We start from the raw sequence: 23,038 nt of genomic DNA, 5'->3' as shown, positions 1-23,038 counted from the left end.
TAAAGCCATTCAGTTTGGTAGAATTAAGTCTAACCCTGTTTCATCTCATTCTTAATATAAATTAAGTCACTTTAAACAACCTTGCTGAATGGTTATCCAGATATAATAAAAGCGAGAGGGAAGCTTGCTTTGCTACTTTATTGCCACAGTATAGACTTGAACCTCTCAACCATGTTCGGTGACATTCATTAACCTGGCTACCTACTTATTAAATCCCTGCCCCTACTGGTTGGTGAAGGCCACCTGAGGTGGGGGCAGGGGGAAGGAATGTGAGGTGTAGCTGGGTCCATGAAGCAGTGCCTGTTTAGTTGGGAGAAGAAGTTGTACTACCTGCCTTGAAGGTCCTGTAAGGTGCTGTCTTAAAAGATAACCAATTCAGACAGTAGCATCATGAGCAGTTATGGACATGCCACAGTATGACCATATAATGCCTCTATTTCATGAGCTGCCATGGTTATCTGTAAGCTTCTGGATGCAAGGTACCGGTTATTGCTTATAAAATCTTCCATAGCATAGAGCCTGGTTATTTGAGAGACTTTCTGTCTTCCAAAGTTTCAGCCAATCCTATATAATCCAGTATAGTAGGAATACTCTAGATACCATCACTCAAACAGGGCAGAATGGTGGGACCTAGGAAGAGGGCATTCTTGTTTATTAAATAAGTTAGGCCATGATCATCTGGGCCCATAGTTGTGATAGTGATTGTGAATTTTCAACCTGCCTCTCCCCTCTCCAAGAAAGGTAAGTTGAATTCTCCAAGACTGAAAGATATAGAGAATGCCAAAACCAACCCTGCGAGAATGTCAAACAGTCCATCACAAACACACAGTCCTGACTAAGGGCTATAATGAGGGGAAAAAAAAACAGTATTCCAAGGATATAAATCAAAGAGAAAAATAAGCCAAAGGCATTTTTACCTACTAGAATTAGAAGGACAGCCCTATTATATGGAACAAAAACTGACAAGACTAAAAAGAAAACACTGAGAAAGGAATACAGATATTGATGACTACATGTAGACTGTGCTGAAGGAGCACAATTTGTGCAGAATTTGTAGAATGACTGTGCAATGTAACAAATAAAAACAACCATCATAATCTGTAAATTTATTAATGTTAAGATGTATTTAAACTAGTGAAATAATATTATTACTGATACAGACAAGTGTTCAAAATAAAAAGTACATTAGGAAGAGTAATGTTTTAGGGTTCTTAACTGCAGCCCTTCAAGAAAAAAAACCTTTCAATTGATATTATAAACATTCAGAAAAAAGCACTACTTACTTGTCATCCCTTTCTAGACATTTAACCAATATTGGTAAAATTCCAGACTTTATTAAATCATCAATAGGAGGATTTCTATCACTTGATAATAATTTTCTGTAAAATTAAAACAAAGCTAATCAATAAAAATACAATATGAGGAAATGATTAATAATGCTTTAAGTCTTTCAAATAAAATAAATGCATACCTTGCAGCTTGAACAGCACTCAGCTGGATAATAGGATTATCACTAGTAGCATTCTACAGCAACAAATAGATTTCAAAAAATTAGATCAAGTATTAAACAAATCCAGCTGAAAATAATAATAATTGTTATCAACTTACCTGTAATATAGTTTCTAGTGTAACATTTTGCTTAAAAAAGAGAAGAAATGGTTTAGTTCCAACTCTCATTAGAATTCAGTATTCTCAGAAAAATAACTAGCCCATTAATTTTAAAATAATGTTACCAGTATATCAAGACCCCAGAATGAATGTTTCCATTTTCTTTATTAATCATACCAAAAATGAAAGAAACGTAAATAGAAATAAGAACTTCAATACAATGTAAGTATAAATGGCAATATAATTGAGACTCAGATATACAGGCTTTGCTGATTATTCTGAATGACAACCACTATAAGTTTTATGTGGCCAATTGTTAGAAATCAGAGATTGTCCAAAACCTCTAGCAGGTATCTTATCAACCTATTTCAATCTAAATTAACAAAATAAGAAATATAAACTCAATATATAATGTATGAAGGAAAAAAGGAGAAAGGAAATATTACCAATGTGGTCTTTAGTTTATCTTCCACATATATTTCCTCTTTTCTTTATAGGTTTCAAAAAGTGCTCTTTATTCTAGGGAGATTACATCATCCTTCTCTCAGTGAGAGAAACTGGATTGAAGAGAATATTATTCATGATTGGCCAGCATGCTAAACAATGTTATGATATTGGAAAAAATAGTCAAAAGGGAATGAAATCTGGGAGTGGAAAATAGATAGTCCTTGATTTACTATCACAATTGGGACTGGAATTTTGCTAGCTAAGAGATGCGGTTTTTAAGCAAATTATCATATAACCAGAACTATTTTTTGACCATTTTTACCATGGTCATTTAGGCAAACCATGTGGTCATTAAGTGAATCACAGTCATTAAGCAAATTTGATTTGCCCCATTGATTTTGCCTGTCAGAAGCCAGTTGGGGAAGGTCACAAATTACAATCGCGACATCAAGACACTGCAACTATAAATACTAGTTAGTTGGCAAGCACTCAAATCATAATCATGTGACTGTCGGGGTTTAATATATTAAACATTACGAAGCACTGGACACCATGGAAAAGAGGCAGTGATTCATTTAATAGAATTAACTTCTTAATATAATTGTATGATTGATTGATTGATTATATAACTGAAATAAGCAAATGGAAATCCACCAAGATCAGTTTGAAAGAGTAAAGGTAGGACAATTAGAAATAGTGATTCCATTAATTAAATAACTTACTGCTTTGAAGTCAGCATCAACATCTGAATCTTCTAAACTTTCTTCTTGGGGCACATTTCTTTTTTTCAACAGATGTTCATCTCTTTTGTTCTGAAATGAATATTTTAATCCTTTTTAATGTTTATTTATTCTTCAAAGTAAATTTTAAATAAGCTTTACATGTATTAATATTAGTCATGCAAAGTTCTGTAACTGATAAATCCTTTAAATACAAAGGATTATATATTTATATCTATGATTGAAAAGTTACCTCTATGAGTAATGTGAAATATATAAATAAATATTGTGAATGGGTCCATTGATCGATTATGTGCCATCAAGGTGATTTAAATTCTTACCAACAATATACATAGATTTCCTCCATGACAATCTGTTCTTAATGTTGTCAATGGTATACCCATTCCCACCGTAGCTTAGGCCAGGGATCCCCAACCTCTGGACCGTGACCCACTAGTGGGCCGTGAGGTGTTTACAACCGGACTGTGGAAATGGTGGGCAAGCGTGTACACACATTTGTTAGTTTTCTTGACTGTCCACAATATTCTCAAGAGTCTTCTCTAAGACAAAAGTTCAGAAGTATCAATACTTTTCCTATCCTGCATTTTCAATGTCCATCTTTCACTTTCATTGAGTATAATATGGAATACCATTGCTTGCACTTTTCTGATTTTTATAGGTAGAGTATAGAACGTACTTGTGTCTAAATATCTTTTCCAAAGCTTTCAAGCCTGCTTTACCTAATGTTAGTCTGCAACGTATTTCTTGACAAATATTCTGGAGGAGAACTTATACTAGCAGATGCTAGAGATGTTATTCTATGTGTACTTTCATACAAGCAGGCAGGAAAAATGTAGATAGTCTGGGATGTTTCTGAATTTAATACAATTTAGTACTCAATTAGTAGGTCTGAGTTGAGAGAGGAGAACTCAAAAGATTGTGTCACATTAATGTAAAAACTATAACTGAAAAAAAAAAATAACAATCAAGTCCTAAATTAATGTAATCAAAACTAATTCAGCAATATATTGGATGAAATGAACTGCATAAAGCACATATGTCCTGTTTCAGTCCACATGCATCTGGAGAAGCCATCACATGTGTGTAAAAGGTAAAAATACAGATTTTTCATTTTGGGTCACTGTAAAAGTTAATGACAGAAGGTAAAGTTTTTCACTCTTTTGTGTAAAAATTCTTACTACTCAAAGTAATCAGAAATAAGGATCTTGTTTACTCCTCTCTTTTGTCCCTTGCTAACAAACTAAAGCACCCAAAGGTTTGTCTTTATTATCAGATTTGCTAATAAAGAGTCTTCATTTGCTGATGATAAAAAATCAGTTAAAACAAGGTCTTTTTAGATATTCATAAAGAGTAATGAAATAATTATAATAGATTTAAATCAATTAACAAATAGGAGCATTTTTAAGCTATGTTTGCATTTATTGTAGAGTTATACAAACAATTATATTTCAATACTAAATAGTCCTTAGTTCCAATAAACAGTTTTGAGTTTCACTAGAACTGTTTCAATGCTATTTTACCTTTACCAGAAGTGTTCCAATCTTGAAATAGCTCAACAGATCTTACAGGACTGTTCTGAGATCAAAATCATTCTAATTAGGGTTAGAATGGTTTTAGTGAGGCTACAAACACCCGTTTTGTGTCTGAACAGTTTGTACTCTTGAATGTTTTGTTCTTCTATTTAATTCTAAACATATTTTAACAGACTTATATTTTTAATATACTGAGTATAAGCAACAGCTGCTACTTAAAACAGCACTCGGCTACTTTGTGTGTTTTTCACTATTTCTGTACTAAACAGAATACATTACTTAGAAATAAGTATCTGTGAATTCAATAGGGTTTACTTTTAAGTGCATTTATACAGAATTGCACACTTCAAAATAAAAAACCAAGTAGTAGTAAATAATGGCAAGAAAATAATCCTTGAAAATACTGAAGTGGGGACTGTACATATGCGTAATTAAACAACTGCTTGTTTAATATTTTGTATAATTCTCTCATCTTAAATTTTAATAATGCATAGAAAATAAAAAAAGAGTTCCATACTCGTTTGTCTACTATCTCCATTTGATCTTAGCGCCACAAAAGGAGATGAAGAAGCAGAAAGGTAGTTGCTTCTCTTCTTTCCAATCTGGTGTTATGAATGAGGTACTGGTAAGTAGCACAACTGTAGCTGCTCCAACCACATCTCATTAACCTTTTTCTCAATTAACTTGGGTTCCTTTTCTTCCTAACGGTTGTTAGTACAGACTAACTGGCAAATCTGTTGAGTCAATTTTCCCATTCTTCCTTGGCTTTTTTTTTTTCTTTGCCTTTTACTTACTTAGGGAAAGGAGCCTTTCCCCTCCACCCTAGTGCTTCCACCAAAATTACCAACTGTTTAAAAGGGGGAAAAAAGTGTGCCTCTGGAATAGAGGAAGGACCATTGTACAAAATAAAATTCACGAGTTGCTTTAGCAGTGTTTCCCAAACTTGACCCTTTGAAGATGTATGGACTTCAACTCCCAGAATTCCTCAACCAGGCATACTGGCTGGGGAATTCTGGGAGTTGAAGTCCATGCATCTTAAAATAGCCAAGTTTGGGAAACACTGCTTTACTGGGTTAATCCAAGCACAAAGTTTTTCTCAAAACTCTTCTCTTCTCTTCTACTCTTGACATTAAATTACTTAGTTTAACAAAATGGTTTTACCTGCACTTCATCTATGCCACCAGGTCAGGTTAGCTCAAATTTTATTCAGAAAACGATTAATGTTTTCAGAAAAATAAGGTGCCAGAGCTTTGAAAACAGTTAGTGAAAAGTAATACGCAATAGGAACCTAATTTTTGCAATTTCCTAGAAGAAATGGTGGTGATATAAAAAGAAAGATTGAAAAAAGCAAATTCCATGAGTGACCAGAACAATGACTGATTGGTATTTGTAAACTTTAGGCATTGATCCCATTAGTGACTTGTAAAAAACAGAATAAACAGCAACACTATCATTTAAAGGGTTAAGAAATGCTGCAGTTAAATGTACCAATAGTGACTCAAGAAACTGTAATTAAAACCCACGGAAAATAAACTATTTTTTAAAAGAGACACTATTGGTGTTCTCAGCACCACTAGGAAAAAAAATGAAGGCATTTCCTTGCCCTATTTCTCCAGTAACCTCAAATGATCAGCTAAGGCTCTCCCAATTTTAAGAGCCATTTGAACAATTTTAGCTAAATGTAAATAATCCACGATTAGAAAAAGCAATACTATCTGTGAAATATTTCTACAACATAATGATGATTTAACATAACATGAAAATGCACCCAGGGTAGAATTTATTATATACTTACTTTTCTAAGTTCAATTGTCACTTCATTTCTATGTCTTCGCATGGTCTGGAAAAAAAAATGAAGTCACTAACATGAGGTACAGAAATGAATGCACTTGTATGTTTGCTGTATTTGTAAACCACCAGATGGGAGCCAGTTTGGTATTGTGGTTAAGGCATCAGGCTAGAAAATGTGAGGCTGTGAATTCTAGTCCTGCCTTGGCACAAAGCCTTCTTGGGTGACCTTGGGCCAATCCCTCTCTCTTAGCCCTAGAATGTATGCTAGAGCAAATCACTTCCAAAAAAACTTGCCAAGCAGACAGTCTCTGAGAATTGGACACAATTGCATGGGAAAAAAATCAGATAGAAAAAATATCTCCTAGTGATTTATATCACAAAAACATGAAACACTTTAAAAAAATAAGATTAAGATATAATACAAATGTATCATAATGCAATAGGCATGAGGATGGCTATTCACTGTCCCAAAGCTCTCAGAAGCAGCCCTGCATGTATTAACTTCCATAAGGCCAGTGTCTGAAGTAATCCTTCAGATTCAAAGGATACAGATTATTCAATTTAATCCTTTGGAAATGTTAGAAAATTCACAATTGCACTACATATTATGAAACTACATGCTATAGGTCTGTTGATTTTCTTGAATGGCGGAATAGAAAATGATTTAAAGTGCAGATCCTCTACTCAAGAGTTTTTCAAACTCTGTTCCATAGGACTCTAAGGTATCCCAAGAACCTGATAAATTTCCATGGGAATTAAGCCCTCCCCCTCAAAAAGGTCCCCTCAAAGATAGCTAATTTTCAATCAGTACATTTTTCCTTCTTGATTGTGGGTTCTGGGATTCTTTTTACAACAGATTCTGCAGTCTGGAAGTTTCAAAACCTTTGCTCTACTCTATACAGATAGTCCTTGACTTTTGCTTGTTTAACAATGATCCAAAATTATGACAGCCATGGAATGGGTGCTTTACGGCCCATAAAGCACTTCTGGCCATCGCAAAACATTGCACCACAACCCCCATAGTCACACGGAGGTGAGCTGGGTACTTGGCAACCTGTTCTCACTTATGACCAGTTGCCAAGCGACTCGCAATCGTGTAATTACTATTAGCAATCTTCCCTGCCAGTTTCCCCAGAAATTCAATGAGGAAGTCAGCAAGGAAGGTGGCAAGCTGCTGTCGCCTACCACAGAAGTGAAATTTCCTCAAGACAGGTATTTCTTTGAGAACCAAAAGGAGGGGGAAAATTTCAGCCAACCCAGTTGAACTGAGATTCTTCTTTCTCACAGGGAGCCCTCCAAGAGCAAATGAACTGCCCACCGAGCTACAGAAACAGAAGTCAGATTCCAGGATCTGACCTCCAGTCCTGCAGCTCTTCAGAGGAGTTCCCTTCTGCACATGAAAAGGGAGTTGAACCTGGCAGGCAACTCTTTCATTCCGTCCACTTAAGACCCAGGAGATCGCTAAACAACCATAATCAGGAATGCTGGAATTGAGGTTGTTGAGCAAAGTCATGTGAGTGTTTCACTTAACAACTGCTTTGCTGAATGGCCAACTGTAGTCATAAGACAAGAACTACCTATGCTTCTCTTTCCAGAAACACCTTAGAAAAATGGTTCTGACAAAGAACAAACAATACATGCAGAGTTGACTCCCTAACAAAGATAAAGAAGCTGTTTTGAGAAAAAAATACAAAGCAAGCCTTGCTATCTGTCCTTCTCAAGCAATGACATGTACTTATTGCACAAAACCTGATGGAAACAACAGCCTGTATTTTAAATACTCATTGTGATAATGCAACTTTAAGTTGAGATCTATACTATATATGCAACTATAGGAAACAACATAAAAATATACCTACATAAAGAAGAGAAATGCTACAGAACAATTGCAAGAAATCAGAAGGAGGTTTTCATCCATTTCAAAAGGAATTTCATCCATTAAAAAAAAAACTGGAAGTAACAAAAAATTAAAAATTAAATAAACAAATAAAAAATAGTACAAAAAAGGTTAATAGCCCTGTGTCTTGCTTAATTTTCTACTGGGCTACTCAATGGGAAGCAAAACAAATTATGGAAGTATAATTTTGACACCATATTTCTGCGTAATTATAAACTGAGATTCCTGCTGACCATGAATGCATTCTATTCCTATTCACTTGTAAAGCAGAGTAAATTTTTGTTGCCAGTATGTTTCACTTTAGTAATGAAAAATAAGCCATGTTTCTGACTATACAGATATACCAAGCTATCAATTTCTTTTTTTTTTTTAAATGGCATTGTATATTTTTATTACTGTCTTATGTTACCTCTGAAATTCCCAGTCACTGTTTTATTTTTTTATGGTACAGGTTGTCCTCACTTAACAGCGACATAGGGGCCCAGACTTTAGATCATAATCATTGCAGTTGTTAAGTGGCTCACTACAAGTTCTGACTCAACTGTATAACCATTTTTACAAATGGTCATAACGTAAATCACTATTATTATTAAGTGAATGATGTGGTTGTTACATGAATCCATTCAACTGAATTGCCATTTTTGTGAGAAACTGGCAAAAAAGCCACCAGAATCTGGCCAGAAAACTTTACAAGTTGTGGTCATGTGACTTTGGAATGCTGCAATCAGTCATAAATTCAAGCCATTTGCCAACTGCCTGGATTTTTTCTTCCAAAAATTATCAGAATAAAATCTGTGATTTTAGAAAATATCAACATATTCTTGATTGAGGGGTTGGTAATAGATATCATATACAAGTTGTCTTTGACTTAACAACCATTCAAACTTATGACAGACCCCCATAAGGCTACTTACAACCCAGTTTTGAAGTTTTGATGTTGGATGCCTCTGGCAGTCGTTTGACTACACTTTGGGGAATTCAGCAATCCACCTGTTTTTACGGCTGTTTGCAGCATCCCACAGTCACATGACCGTGATTTATGATGGTTTTGCCACAAACTGATGTATACTACTCTTTCTGGCAAAACCTAGCCCACAGCAAACAATGGGTTCACATAACAACTATGGTGTTCACTTAATGACCCTCACAAAAAAGGTAAAAATTAGTTCAATCACATGGTACTTTACGACTGTCATGAACATAATTGCCAAGCTCAATTACAAGTACTACCTGTACTTTTATTTATTTTAATCCAAATGCTTTCAACAACATATTGTAGATTCCATCTTCCTTTCTATTGCTATGCTTCTTCCTTGAAATACACTATAGTTGCTGTATTCATAATAATTCTACCAGATCTCCTTGTATCTGTTAAAACAGTATCTGTTTTCTTGTACTGAGACATCTTGTACTCCAAGCAATATTTTAGACACACCATGAAGACCTTTTTTTGAATCAATATTTTTTCTTAATTTTTCATTAGGGAGATTTAATAGACTTCATACAGCTGCTCTCATTTTCTTCTACAGTACAAAAGATTTATTTGAAGTTCTTCAAGGTTTTTGTCTCCAGTCCCAAGATAAATAAATAAAAAAATAATAATAAATAAGTTTATCTTATTCACGATAAACTATTGACAGTAAGTGCTTAGGAACACACACTGTACACATATTAGGCAGGAGCTCTTTAAATAAGCCACATCTTTTTCATGCTTGGTGCTGTTTTAATGAATCACATTAATTCTGTGGTTCCTTTAAAGATGTGCTATGTTCATATTCCTGAACATTCTAATGCACTTTGTTCCAAAATTTTTTACTACCAGTTCTGTGGGCGTGGTTTGCTTGGTGGGTGTGACTCGGTGGGCGTGGCTTGGTGGTCATGTGACTGGGTGGGCATAGCTGGGTAATCATGTGACTGGGTGGGCATGGCCAACTTGACGTCACTCATGTCAAGGGTTATGGTTAGGGTGCCTGGCCTCTCCTCGCCTCAAAGGCCTCAACGAGATACAATTTCCCTGTCTATTTATTTACTACTACTGAACATCCAAAATATACTATTTAACTCTATGTACAAATGCCATATGTGTACATATATATTACATAGTATAGAGTGTGTACAGGCACACAAAAAGATACATTGTTTACTATATATACTGTATGTGTATGTACACACATCTCTTCTAAAACTATACACATTCAACCTCTTACATTTGGAAAAACACACTCAGAGTCCACTTTCTGCCACACATTTAACTATAACTTCTGTACATTTAGAACATTACACATGCCTTCAGATTTACTTCCCTACCCTGCACATGACTGTTAGAGCCAGGAGAGATCATGGATTGAGTAAAATGTGGTGAAACTCACTTAACAACGCTCTTGCTTAGCAACCAAAATTTTGGGTTCAATTCTGGTCATAAGTCAAGGACTACCTCTGCCTTCCTCTGCATGGCAGCCTTGTCCTAGTAAACTCCTTCTCCTTTCTGGCAATTTTCCTCTGTTAGAGGCACCAAAATAATCCAGGTGATGTAAGGTTTCCTGCTGGAGCAGGGGGTTGGACTAGATGACCTCTAAGGTACCTTCCAGCCCTAGATTGCTGTCCTGTTTCAAAGCATCTTCTAAAGCCACGTCTAGTGCCAGGGTTTGTGGTCCTTCCTTCCTTCTTTCTCTTTTTTTTGTCTCTTTTTCTTTCTTTCTTTTTGCTCTCTCTTCCTTCCTTTCCTTCTTTCTCTCCTTCTCTTTCTTTCTTTCTTTCTTTCTTTTTCTTGTCTCTCCCTTCCTTCCTTTCTTTTTATTCATTCTTTTCTCTCTCTCCCTTTCTTTCTTTTCTTTCTTTCTCTTTTCCTTCATTCTTTCTTTTCTCCCTCTCCTTCCTCTTTCCTTCTTTCTTTCTCTTTCTTTGTCTCTTTTTCTTTCTTGTCTCTCCCTTCCACTTTCTTTTTTTTCTCTTTCTCTCATTTTCTTTGTGTCGTTTTCTCTCTTTCTTTCTTTCTCTCTCACCCTCTCTCCTTCAAAGTCTAGGAGAGTGAGACTGGGAGGCCCAAGAGAAAGCGCCAGGCGGCAGCAACACCAGCAGCCAGCAGCACCCAAAACAGGAGCTTCAGGCTGTGGCAGGTGGGGGTGGGGGCTGAAACAGGAGCTTCAGGCGGCAGCAGCGGGGCATCCCGGACCACCCGGGAAGTTTTCCTATGTTGCTTTTGCCGTGGCAGGTAGCGATGGTGGCGGCGGCAGGGCATCCTGGAACGCCCGAGAACTTTTACTGTGCGGGTTTTGCCACGGCAGGCATAAGCGGTGGCTGCTGGGCATCCTGGAACACCCGGGAAGTTTACCTGTGCTGCTTCTGCCATGGCAGGCATCAGTGGTGGGGTGTCCCGGAATGCCCGGGAACTTTTCCTGCACGGCTTTTCCGGTGTCTGCCTCCCTTCACATGCGGTGCACATGTGCAACAACACTGGGAAATCTGTTCGCCCTCCTGCAAAACCGCCGCTGCTGCCACCCCTCTCAGCCCCAGCGCAACGGCTCCATCTTCCCAAAGGGCCACCCACCCACCCACTGGCTAGGCCGGGCCAGACCGGGCCGAAAGTGGCACGTCTCCCGTCACGGGCTGCATGTGTGACCCAACCTCGGAAGGCAAAGGTGTGGGAAGGCCGCTTGGAAGGCAGGCAAGCATGCCAGGCTGCAAGGAAGGGAGGGGAGCTGCTAGCTCCCTTCCCTATGGCCGGGCGGCCCTGACACGCTTGCCTGCCTTCTATGCGCCCTTCCCAGCGATCCGGTGGCCAGGCCCACTTGCCTGCCTTCCCCCCCCCTCACTGCTTCTTTGTTCGGCTGCTTACCTTCTGCTGCGGCTGGTCCAGAGTCGGGAAGGCAAGCTAATCGGAGTTTTCGGCAGCCCCCATCCAGCTGCTGCTGCTGAAAAGCAGCTGGGAAAGAAGCCTCTGAAAAGGCTTCTTTGCCAGCCGCTTTCTCTGAAGGCAAGCTGCTGCCATCGCCGCCATGTTCTTCATGTATGCACACATCCCATTTGACTTGCAAGGCAATGGGATGTGCATGTGTGAAGAACATGGTGGCAGCGGTCGGGGCAAGGAAGTGGTGACCGGGCGACCAGTTTGGGGGCGTGGCCAGCCAGCCACTGCTATCGGTTCTCCGAGCAGTAGCAACCCACCACTGCTTTGGAATGCACAATCACTTTGAAACCTGTATACACAAATTTTAATTTAAACAAACTGGAACAGGTATAAGGGAATTGGATAAAGGAATTGGATTATGTTTAGCATAGAAAAGGCATACAACAGCACAATATTAAAAAAATATCACATAAACGGCAGCCAAGTCCTACAGTATTTGTATTGTTTCATATAGAATAATGAACTTCAGTTAACAGGAAAGATGTTTCCAACTAAATACCAGGAAAAAAAATTCCTAAAAACAAAAACAATTTGATAGTGGAGCCAACAATTACCTAGAAATAATGCTCTATCTTTGATTGAATTTAGATGGCTCCTTCTACCGGTAGGTTTACTATGGAGGAAGATTTGTTTTGACAGAAATCCCTTTAATGATCACTTTTATAGATGTTGTAATTTGTAAATAATCTGCAATGAATTTCCCAATGCCACTTTTTCTGCATTTAATTTGATGTAGACTGTTAACTGCTGTGAGAACATTTTTATTTTGTTAAAAAAATACTAATTCTAGGCTATAACTGCAATAAATAATGAAAGTACCAAGAGATCAAGGTAATGTATTTGGGATTGTATTACAAATAAGAAAAGATAACTAAAGAGAGATATACATGCATTTATATTAGTACTATTTTATATAACACATGTTGAAGGAGCTTCTGCACACTGCAATACTAGAATTAAATAAGATCTATATGACACCATGTTCCAGATTGACAAGAAGATGTAATTCTTCAAGCAACATATCTCCTCATGTGGTAAGACACAAATTAAAGCAGAAATTTAGATCCAAAAATTAATTTACAAAATTCACCGCCATAAAAGCCAATAATATGCACTAGCTCAGCATGTTGCAATATAAATGTGCTCTTCCATAGAATATGATATTCCAATTTCGTTTATTTCCCTCTATCCTAAAAATGTCACCATTTTGTGATAACTGGACATGCTCTGCTTTTCTTGAGTTGTCCAGAAATTCTTCAATGGCAAAAGGTCCTGTGGAGCGCTTTGCATGGAGGTCACCATTTAAACAAAATAAAAACTGCTGCTCATAGCAATGAATGAGTAGTATATTACAATCATCATCTTCTTTTAACAATTGATTTGATTTGATTACATTTCTATACAATCCCATAATCCCTTGCGGGGTGGAGTCTGGGCAACTAAATGGAGCTAGCTGAGAGTTTAATGGAAAGATGCCTTTCCTGTCACCAATGCAGTTTTGTTCAGCAGATATATTCCCATTGTACCCAGAGAGAGAAATATCTGTCTCTATCTAGGATCAAACATACAGTCTCCTGATTGTGAGGCGAGAGCTCCACCTTTAGGCCACCACACCGGAGTAGTATATTACAATATTCCTATAGAATAGCTAACCAAATGTTTACTTTGATCTTGAATTAGTCACAAATAGTGTAAAATTAATTTTATGAAAAAGTGTACAATTCTTCTGAAATGTTACAATATTTATTGCATTACCACTTGAATACATGTTTTACAACAAAGTCTTAGAGTCCTCTCTGAGTCAATTAGTCAAGTTCTATATATTCAATCTAGTGCTTATACTGAGTCCAGTTTTGGTCATGATACAAAAATGATGTTGAGACTCTAGAAAGAGAGCAAAGAGCAACAACGGTGATTAGGGGGCTGGATGCTAACCGTATGATGAATAGTTGTGGGAATTGGGAATGTCTAGTCTAATAAAGAGAAGGAATGCAGGTGACATGATAGCAGTCTTCCAATATTTGAGGGGCTACCACAGGGAGGAGATGGGTCAAATTATTCTTCAAGGCATCTGAGAGAAGACAAGAAGTAACAGATGAAAGCTTAACAAAGCGAGATCCAACCCAGAATTAAGAAGAAATTTCCTGTCAGTGAGAACGATTAGTCAGAGGAACAGCCTGCCACCAGAAGGTGGTGCTCCATCACTGTAGGTTTTTAAGAAGAGATTGGAGAATCATTTGTCTGGAATGGTAGGTTCTTCTGCTTGAGCAGGGGGTTGGCCTAGGAGACCTCCAAGGTCCCTTCTGTTATTCTGTATTTACTGTTCAATTTGAGTACATTCAGTCACAGAAAAATACAGAATTACAGAATATTTTTGGGTACAGATGAAAACTTCAGGGATGCTGCATACCTGCTGACTTCTGTCTCTTGTGAATAACAAGGTTGTATCAATTTGGTGATGTACAAAACAATCTTTGTCACTGCAATTGTAATAACTGAGCTTAAGTTTCAAGAGGTGAAAAACCAAACGTCAGGATCAAAAATTTTGGGATCTAAATCTCTGCTTTAATTTGTGTCTTATCATATGAGAAGATGTTATTATTTCTGAACATCCAAGAGTGTAATCAGTCTGTATATAATTAACAGAGCATAGCCCTTCTGCAGGCAAGTAAGTCCTGAATTTGATGGTGCAGGAAGTCTAAAGAAGAAATTTAAGTACCCTGAAGTAAGATGGATTTCCTATTGAAAATGCTTCAGACACACCTCATGATTAACAATATTAGCAACAGAGGTGCATTAATAAATTATACTGAGGAATTATTATGTACTATTCTCCTAACCTAATTCATAATGTGGAAATAAGTAGGCCAATCTTTTCCAATCTGGTACTCTCAAGATGTTTTGTGATTTCAGCTCCAAAATATTATGCTGGTTGGAAATCAACCTAACCCATCTATCAGACATAAGGAAGGGTGGTTACTGGAAAATGTTGTAAACTGTAATTTCAGCTTGCTGCAATAGAAGCTTAATATATATTAAGCTATACACATAAATATAAATATACACATGCATGCCTATACATGCACATATGCAGTTTATTCACAAAAAATGCAGCAATGTTACAGAATCTAACCTGCAGTTCATAATTATCATAAAACATTTCTTTTTCAAGTCATAGGATCTTCCAACTTGCAGTATGGTAATAATAAATTATATTTGCTTATATTTTCTCCTCTCTTCTGAAACATATCAAATTTAAATTTATCACAGCCCTGAGACCAGATACAGACCAGATATTGAATAAAAGAAGTATTACATCCTTCTATATATATTTGTATATGTGTATAAGAGAAACAGTATAAGTAAAATGAAGTCTAAAAATAATTAAGAACATTGTTGCTAAAACCCTAACCCTAACCCTAACCAACTATTATCAGAAGTCCAAAGTAATAGAAACACATCTGCCAAATTTCATGAGTTTGCTAAGTTTGTTAAAACTTATATACAGAGTGGATGTTGCCAATGAACTATATTAAACGATAACACTCAAAGAAATGTATTGTAATTAAAATATGCTGATGAGGATGACAAGTTAATTTGAATGGACACATTCCTAGACAATAAATCAGTCATTTTAACTATGGCAGTTAAAGATCCAGAGGCCAAGCACAAAGGACAAATGGGAGAAGGCCAATATTTTCATATTTTTCTTTTATTCATTATTATCTCAAATTTTCCCTATTATAAGACACTGCCACTGTGGATCAGAGCTTGCTTGCTCACTTGCTTTAGATCGGGGTGTCAAACTCAAGGCTCGCGGGCCAGATCCGGCCCACAGGGTGCTTAGATCTGGCCCTCCCGAGCTCCATTTTCACTAACAGAGAGTTGAAGGAAGCCATCGCAGCCGAAAATGGAACTCGGGAGTCTGTTTTCACTGGCAGAGCACTCGGGCCACCACAGGTGCTCCCGACACGAGTGATGTTGAGCTGGCCATGCCCCCTGCTCCCCTGAGGTCAAACACAACCTGATGCGGCCCTCAATGAAATCAAGTTTGACACCCCTGTATTAGATTGTTTTTATTCTGCCTTTATTACTTTTATAAGTAACTGAAGGCACCAAACAACATACTACTCCTTCCTCCTATTTTTCCAACGGCAGCCCTCTGAGATGGGTTGGGCTGAGAGAGCGAGACTGGCTCAAAGTCACCCAGTTGGCTTTCATGCCTAAGGTGAGACTCACAGTCTCTTGGTCTCTAAGCCAGCACCTTATGTATCAATGACTATTTTATTGAGATTTTCAAAGATTCCTTCTGAATAATTAGGCATTATGCATCATTTACTGTGATGAGGGAAACCAAAGTTTGGGCAGGACTGATCAAAATAAATTCTGATTGTTTACAGGAGGGGTGTCAAATTTGCATCGTCACGTGACATATCACGACTTTTTCCCCTTTGCTAAACCGGGCGTGGGTGTGGCCAGTGCGTGACACCTTTGACACCTTTGGTTTATAGTAATGAAATACTGACCTAGTTGGCATTGCTTATCTCTTTAACTGCACTAAGAGGGTGACTACTTTTTTCATAATGGCACATCACATGTTGTTAACCTTTGGTATAAAACAAATGCAATGAGGACTATACATTTGATGTTATTTTTTTTTCACTTAGACTCCCTTTACATACATCATTAGGATTCACATTAAAAGGCAAAGATATGCAAAAAAATCAGAATGTTTTTGGGAAATACTAGGATTGAAATTCTATAACTAAATGCACTGCACTCTGTACTGCTAATTGATTCTTGTATATTCAGGTAAGAATATACTAACAAGTGATCTACCCTTGAAGAGATAAAATGAAAAGGATGAAGTATTTTTCAACCTTTCTTTTCTCATCAGTTCAAAAGCAGCACCCTGTACTACTCTTCTCTTAAATAGGGCAACAAGGAAATGCCACCGATTTATAAAAGCTCCCCCCCACAACAATTATGTTCTAGAAGCAAATACAAGATGAAGGAAAAACAGAATATTTAGGAAAAGAGTCCTCATCTGATTGTCAGCATCTTCAGTAGGTATCATTCCACACAGCTCTGCCTCTGGTTCCAGAAAACTATTACTGGACAAAATGTGTGAAATGAGTCAATAATCTGACAGTTTCAGAGTTAATATATCCTTAGACTAAGTATTTTGAATGCAGAAGAAAAGTTATTAAAAATACTTAAAGGAGGATCTTCTTTGTATTGTACAATACAAACTTCCTGATGTACTTTAAATGTGACTCTACAACTCATATGAGCAATTCTTAGTTTGGAAAATGTAAGCATGGAAAGATACTGGTTGAGGGCGTATATCTTATATCCATTTAGCAAGATCATTTCAGTTGATGCTCATGATCCTATAGTACCAGTATATTCAAAATGTTTGTCTCTTTATCATCAAAAATCTAATACAACCATTGTTTTAGCAACCATTCCACACTAATCTTCCACACAGGTACTGTATATATGTATGTATATAATGTGAATGCCAAGATACTTAAATTTTCCCAGTTTTATCAACAATATTCTTAAAAATGTACTTTATTTTAAAAAATGATCTGACTTCCTGAACCAATAAGAAAGATTCCAAATCACTTTTCACTTACACAGTGACAAAAAAAGAATTATTTACAACTTGGAAGCACCAGGATTCTTCTTATTAAGTTTGCTTTTTCCAATGAACAATATTCTTGTTGCAATAATTCATACTTAGGTTGGCTTTTGATGCCATTGACCAGGGTATCCTTCTGAACTGGTTGCAGGGGCTGGAAAAGGGAGGAACTGTATTGAGTGGTTTGCCTTACTCCTTAGTCTCAGTTGGCGTTTTTTTTTTTTTTTTTAATTTGATTTATATGCCGCCCTTCTCCGGAGACTCAGGGCGGCTTACAATGCGTTAAGCAATAGCCTTCATTCTTTTGTATATTTTATACAAAGTCAGCTTATTGCCCCCACAAACTGGGTCCTCATTTCACCTACCTTAGAAGGCTGAGTCAACCTTGAGCCTTGGAGAGATTCAAACCAGCAGAAATTGCAGGCAGCTGTGTTAATGACAGGGTGCACTAAACCACTGTACTATCAAGGCTCATTTTGATCGGGGAGGGGGGATCGTGCCCTTGGCCCATCACTTGTGGAGTGCCTGATGGCTCGATGCTCTTCCCCCTTCTGTTTAACAACTACATGAAACTATTGGGCTTTGGCATCATCAGTATGTTGATACCCAGCTGTACATCTTACCCATGAGTTGCACAAATGAAGCTGTCAATGTACTGACCCAGTCTCTGCAGGTTGTGCTGATCTAGATGGGAAAGAATAGACTGGCTCAATTCTGACAAGACTGTAGCTATGACTGTTTGATCTCCCTGAGGTGGGGATATTTTTATCATTGGACTTGGATGGGTTGTACTTTCCAATTCAAAATAGCTATTTGGGGATCTTCCTGGAAAAGCAGCTCCTGCTTGAAAATATGTGCCTTATTCTCAACTAAGAAGCCCTTCAGATAGTTGTTCATGCCCTCATCTCCTTCACAATTGGACTATCGCAACGCACAATATATAACGCTACCCTTGAAGATCACCTGGAAGCTACAGCTGGTGCAAATTACAGTGGTGTGAACAGTATAACAGGCACTTCATGTTATACACATTGCATAAGTGTACTAGATGAGCTGCATGGATTGCCAGTAGGCTTCCAGGTGCAATTCAAGGTGAAAGTCATCCTATATAAAGCCTTTCAGGTACACTCCAGGTCCCCTTTATCAAATGTTGCCGTCTATTGGAATCGAGGAAGTATGTCTCCTATCAGTGTCCCTGCCTTCTGGAACAGCGTTCCCCACCCCCCAAAATATGAATAGTATCTACTTCTCTGGGGGTTTGGAAAACTCTTAAAACTCAGCTCTGCTCCCAGGACTGGGTTAATGTTTATTGAAGTATTTGTGGTCCCCAGTCATAATCTGTATTGTTTATTATTTTGGTTGTTTTACTCTGCCTGTTTATGTATACTTAACCATTTGTACCATTTCTGGATTTTGTAAGCCACCCAGAGTCTAATGGAATGAGTGGCTGTAACAAATGTATTTAAATTAAATAAAGTGCTTATATGATGAACATTACTGAAAACTGTCATTTAAATCACTCTGTCCAGACTGCAGTAAGAAATTAATTTCTATATTGTCTATGCTTCCTAATTGTCACTTTTTTTCCTCCAAGGCAAAATTTGATTTGTTTCAGGCTTCCTGTTACTCCTCTCTTTAACGTCATTATCTAACACTGGTTTGGAGTTTAAAGATATCTATTTTTTTAAAAAAAAACTATCATGGATTGCCTATTACAATCTCATCACTGATATATTATCTAAATCTTGGGAGAGGAGAAATCTCAATGGGTTAAAAAAATCAAAGTTTTACATTTTAAGCCCACAAGGTATGAATCAGTCAAAGTAAGACTGATACAACAAGAAGAAAACATTTTCCAAATACCTAAGTAGTATGAAACACTATCAATGAAGATATATGATTTACTGCTGTCACTTCAGCACTAGAAACATTAATGATACACCTTTCTTTTATTTATGCCAATATTCTTCAGTCTGCTACTATTTTAGGGGTAAACATTTCTAGTTGCTCCTTTAATCTTGATTGTCAAGCTTTTTGAATGAAATGGGGACATAAATATTTTAAGCACATAAACTGTAACATTAGATGGAATAGCACCATCTAGTTGTCCTAGTGAAATTCAACTAACTTGGGAAAGAAAGGTAGAACCATTGTACTAATCAGGCTACAGCTCTTACCTGCATTATAAAGTCTTTAAAACTATAGTCTTGAAATATGGTCTTCTACTTATAAAATTTTAAAATTTTAAAAATTTTATAGATGGGGATTTAACATCACTATTTAATCATGCTTGTGGTAAAATCTATGGATCTAAACAATATAAGCATATTAAACATGCCACATTTCAGTAGACGTATTTGCAAATACAATCAATAACAAAATATAATATATGCAATATATGCTACACATATATGCAACACATACATATCAGTACGAAGCAGAATTTTGCTTCTTTTTAAAATGTGAAAATGCAACAATTTCTTTAAATGTTTGATTAGCTAGCCACCACAACTATAACTGAAAAAATAGAAACTTTACATATTGTTGATTATTAGACCCCAGAAAAAAATACTGGTCAGCCAATATTATATCTGAAGTTACCAAATAATGAAAGGAAAGGGGTATTCTGAACTCTAAGACATATCATTACTTATTTTGATACTAAAATCATTAATTATTATAGGAATCCATAATTTCCAAATCAGAAAGTTTCAGAATCGACAAATATGGGAAATATTAGTATCTACTAATAGGAGACCTTACAAAGAATTATCTCTGAAGAATTGGGTGAGTGATCTCCAAAGTAGCTAGTTCATAAAATAAAGTATAAAATAAAAAATACGTATTATGCTTGTGTAAGAAAAGAACTGAATTCTATGGCGTTCCAGGTGTACTGCTATACTCTACTGTACTCTACTGTATGGCAGACCTATAAAGCCTAACAAATCAGCTATAATTAAACAATATATAGTCTGTCTCTTACATTTATTATTAGATTTATATCCTACCTGTACCTGCACAACTCAAGGCAGTATACATAATGCTCCTGTCGTAGTTTGTTACTACAATATATTAAGCACTGGTTATTTGTGCATAAACTGTCAAAACCAAAGAACTCAGCCTAAGACTATATTACCATATTCCATATTCTTCAAACTATTCTTATCACTTCCTACCTTTAAATCTGAATACAGTCTTGGAAAATCGAACTTACATAGAACTTGATTTTTTTTTCTTCCTTCTTACATTTGTAGTTAATTGTGAGGCACTGCTGCCAGGTAAAAATGCAAAAGCTCACTTTTGTTAAGTAGCGAGTGATATCACCAACATAAAATGGTGTTCTGTGGCTCATACCTTGAATTAAGCATTTGTTTAGGGGGTAAAATTAAATTTTGTTCAGAAAATAAGAATGACTCAAACCAACCCAGTGGACTATACGTGTATCCAGAGCTGCAATACCCTGGAGCAATAAAAGCAATAAAAGGAAGATCAAACCTGATAGGAATTCCACGGAGATGTATAGTAGGTGCATCAGAAGTAATTAGGAAAGCAAAGGGAGACATTGTAAATCTCTTCCCAAAGCCTTATTAATAAGGAAGCTAAAGAAGTGACGGAAATAGGCTGTCAAACTCTCCTAAGTATCTCATTGGGAATCCATCCAGTGTGTACACTATTCTGGGGGAATGATAAAGGACAAAGAAGATCGGCCAAGCCCCACATTTCGGCGTCCTTGGTGAAGAGTCAGAAGGAAGATTACGACCTGCTTCCCCACCACCAGAAGGTGAGCAAGACTGATAGGACTAATCAGGCTCTCGCCCTGCCGGCATTATTATTGTGTCTCACGGACAAGAATTCAAAGCGAGCCCGATCAGCCCAGACTCACTTCAAGTCTGGGGAAAGAGCCGAATCACAAAGGGAGCCTGAGAAACCCCGCTGCCCGCCCGCCCACTTAAGGGCCGGATCCCCCCATGCCGGCCCGGTCGAGGTGGGCAGAGGGAACCAGGCCGGGCCCAGCAGGCAGATGGCGGAGGCGGTGCGTGTGTCGGTGCGTCTGCCGACATGGTCCCACCACCGGGCGCAGAGCCACCAAGCCTCCCGCTGGCTGGGAAAGTAAAACCCGGCCACTCCCCCACCAGACGGAAAGGGACTGTCCCAGGCCGGCACAGACCTCCACGTCGCGGCCCTTATTCTTGAAGCTCTTGAAGCGGTGGTTCTCCAGGCCGGCGGCGGCGTTGTCAGCCATGACGACGGCGGCGGCGGCGGCAGCGGCTCTGGGCTGAAGGAGCGACGACGGCGCGCGCGCGAAAGGGGAGGGGGGGGCGGAACGGGCAGGCAGACGCTCAGTGACGAAACAAACGGGAAACGACGGAGGGCGGCGCATGCGCACAGCCGGCTGGACTGTTGCAGGAGCGGAGAGAGAATTCCGAAGCTCCAGTGGCCGGGAGGCTGAGTGAGGCTGCCTTGGTAGGAGGGTTGGTTCCGCTCGCTTTTCTGAGCGGAAATGACAGCTGCCCATGTGCGGCGCAGGCATCGAGGGTTGGGGCCGGGCAGAGTAAGCGGGAAAGTACAGGCTGAAGGGAAAGGACCTGCTCAGTTTTCCTCGTAGTCCGACTGAAGTCCGCTGCTAAGTGGTCTGAAGTTCACTGAGGATCCCAGGGAAGAGTTTAGCTAGCAGCCACCGTAAAGAGACGGGCTGCGGGCTGCTTGGGTCTGCAGAAACGATGCGTTTCCCCGAAGTGCGAAGCAGCAACGTGGCCTTCGTGAATCTAGTCATTATGTTTTATAAGTCGAGGGCGATCACTTGTCGCCAAGGTAGGAACCCGACTAATTTTGTCTTGTTGAAGAAACGGTGGCCAAACAAACATATTTGATATTTCTTGTTGTTTAACTCGCCATATAAAGCAACAATTAAATGTGCACTGCAAGTAATGCTGTGCTCACCCACAAATTTTGTAAGGCTTGATTTTTTTCATGAATATTCAGTAGAGTTGAAAATTGAATTAGTTTTTGCCCCTCATATTGGGATACCTGGCAACATTTGGAAGCCTATTAAAGAATCCCATGGGCCAACAGCCATCTGATCATTTCAAAATCTACCTTGAGGACCACAAGGTGTTTGCCCTGGATACATTGATTCTTCATGCTCTGGCATGAGGTTGCCCCGTAAGACAGCCATCCCTGAGATATGACTGTGGATTTATTATGGGTTTATGTTTGCAATAAAATGGGAAAGTGCAGAAATTTGTTATGACCAAATACCATAGTAGGACTATTTATTTTTATTTTTTTTACTGAAACTTAGATTTGCATACTTTGTACAAATGGAGGATGAAGACAATCCATCCTTGGAAACTGATAGAGCCTAAGGGATTTCTGAAATTTTCAAAAAGTTTCCCAATTGTTGGTCCTAGCTGGTACAGTATATGGAATCAATGGATAGTTAATATAACCACACTTAAGTATTTTCTT

The 23,038-nt window shown here is 38.1% G+C and overlaps 1 protein-coding gene across 2 annotated transcripts in view; it reads right to left on the bottom strand.

Annotated features, from left to right (window-relative positions):
- The window catches only part of KPNA3 (karyopherin subunit alpha 3), a 43,825-nt gene extending 21,972 nt beyond the window's left edge, over positions 1-21,853 (bottom strand). The window contains exons 1-6 of one of the 2 annotated variants that reach the window (XM_070933131.1): positions 21,738-21,853; positions 6,123-6,167; positions 2,778-2,867; positions 1,609-1,638; positions 1,472-1,524; positions 1,284-1,379 (exon numbers count right to left, since the gene is read on the bottom strand). In XM_070933131.1, coding sequence (XP_070789232.1) covers positions 1,284-1,379; positions 1,472-1,524; positions 1,609-1,638; positions 2,778-2,867; positions 6,123-6,167; positions 21,738-21,812 — 389 coding nt within the window. In that variant the 5' untranslated portion in view covers positions 21,813-21,853. The remainder of the gene's footprint in view (positions 1-1,283; positions 1,380-1,471; positions 1,525-1,608; positions 1,639-2,777; positions 2,868-6,122; positions 6,168-21,737) is intronic. The other variant, XM_070933133.1, reaches the window with a different exon arrangement.
- Between the last annotated feature and the right edge of the window lie 1,185 nt (positions 21,854-23,038).

Source organism: Pituophis catenifer, unplaced genomic scaffold (genome assembly GCF_029215685.1).
Source record: "Pituophis catenifer annectens isolate HBS135680 unplaced genomic scaffold, rPitCat1.0.hap2 SCAF_1, whole genome shotgun sequence".
Classification (NCBI taxonomy): domain Eukaryota; kingdom Metazoa; phylum Chordata; class Lepidosauria; order Squamata; family Colubridae; genus Pituophis; species Pituophis catenifer.
This window is presented reverse-complemented; position numbering and strand designations above follow the sequence as displayed.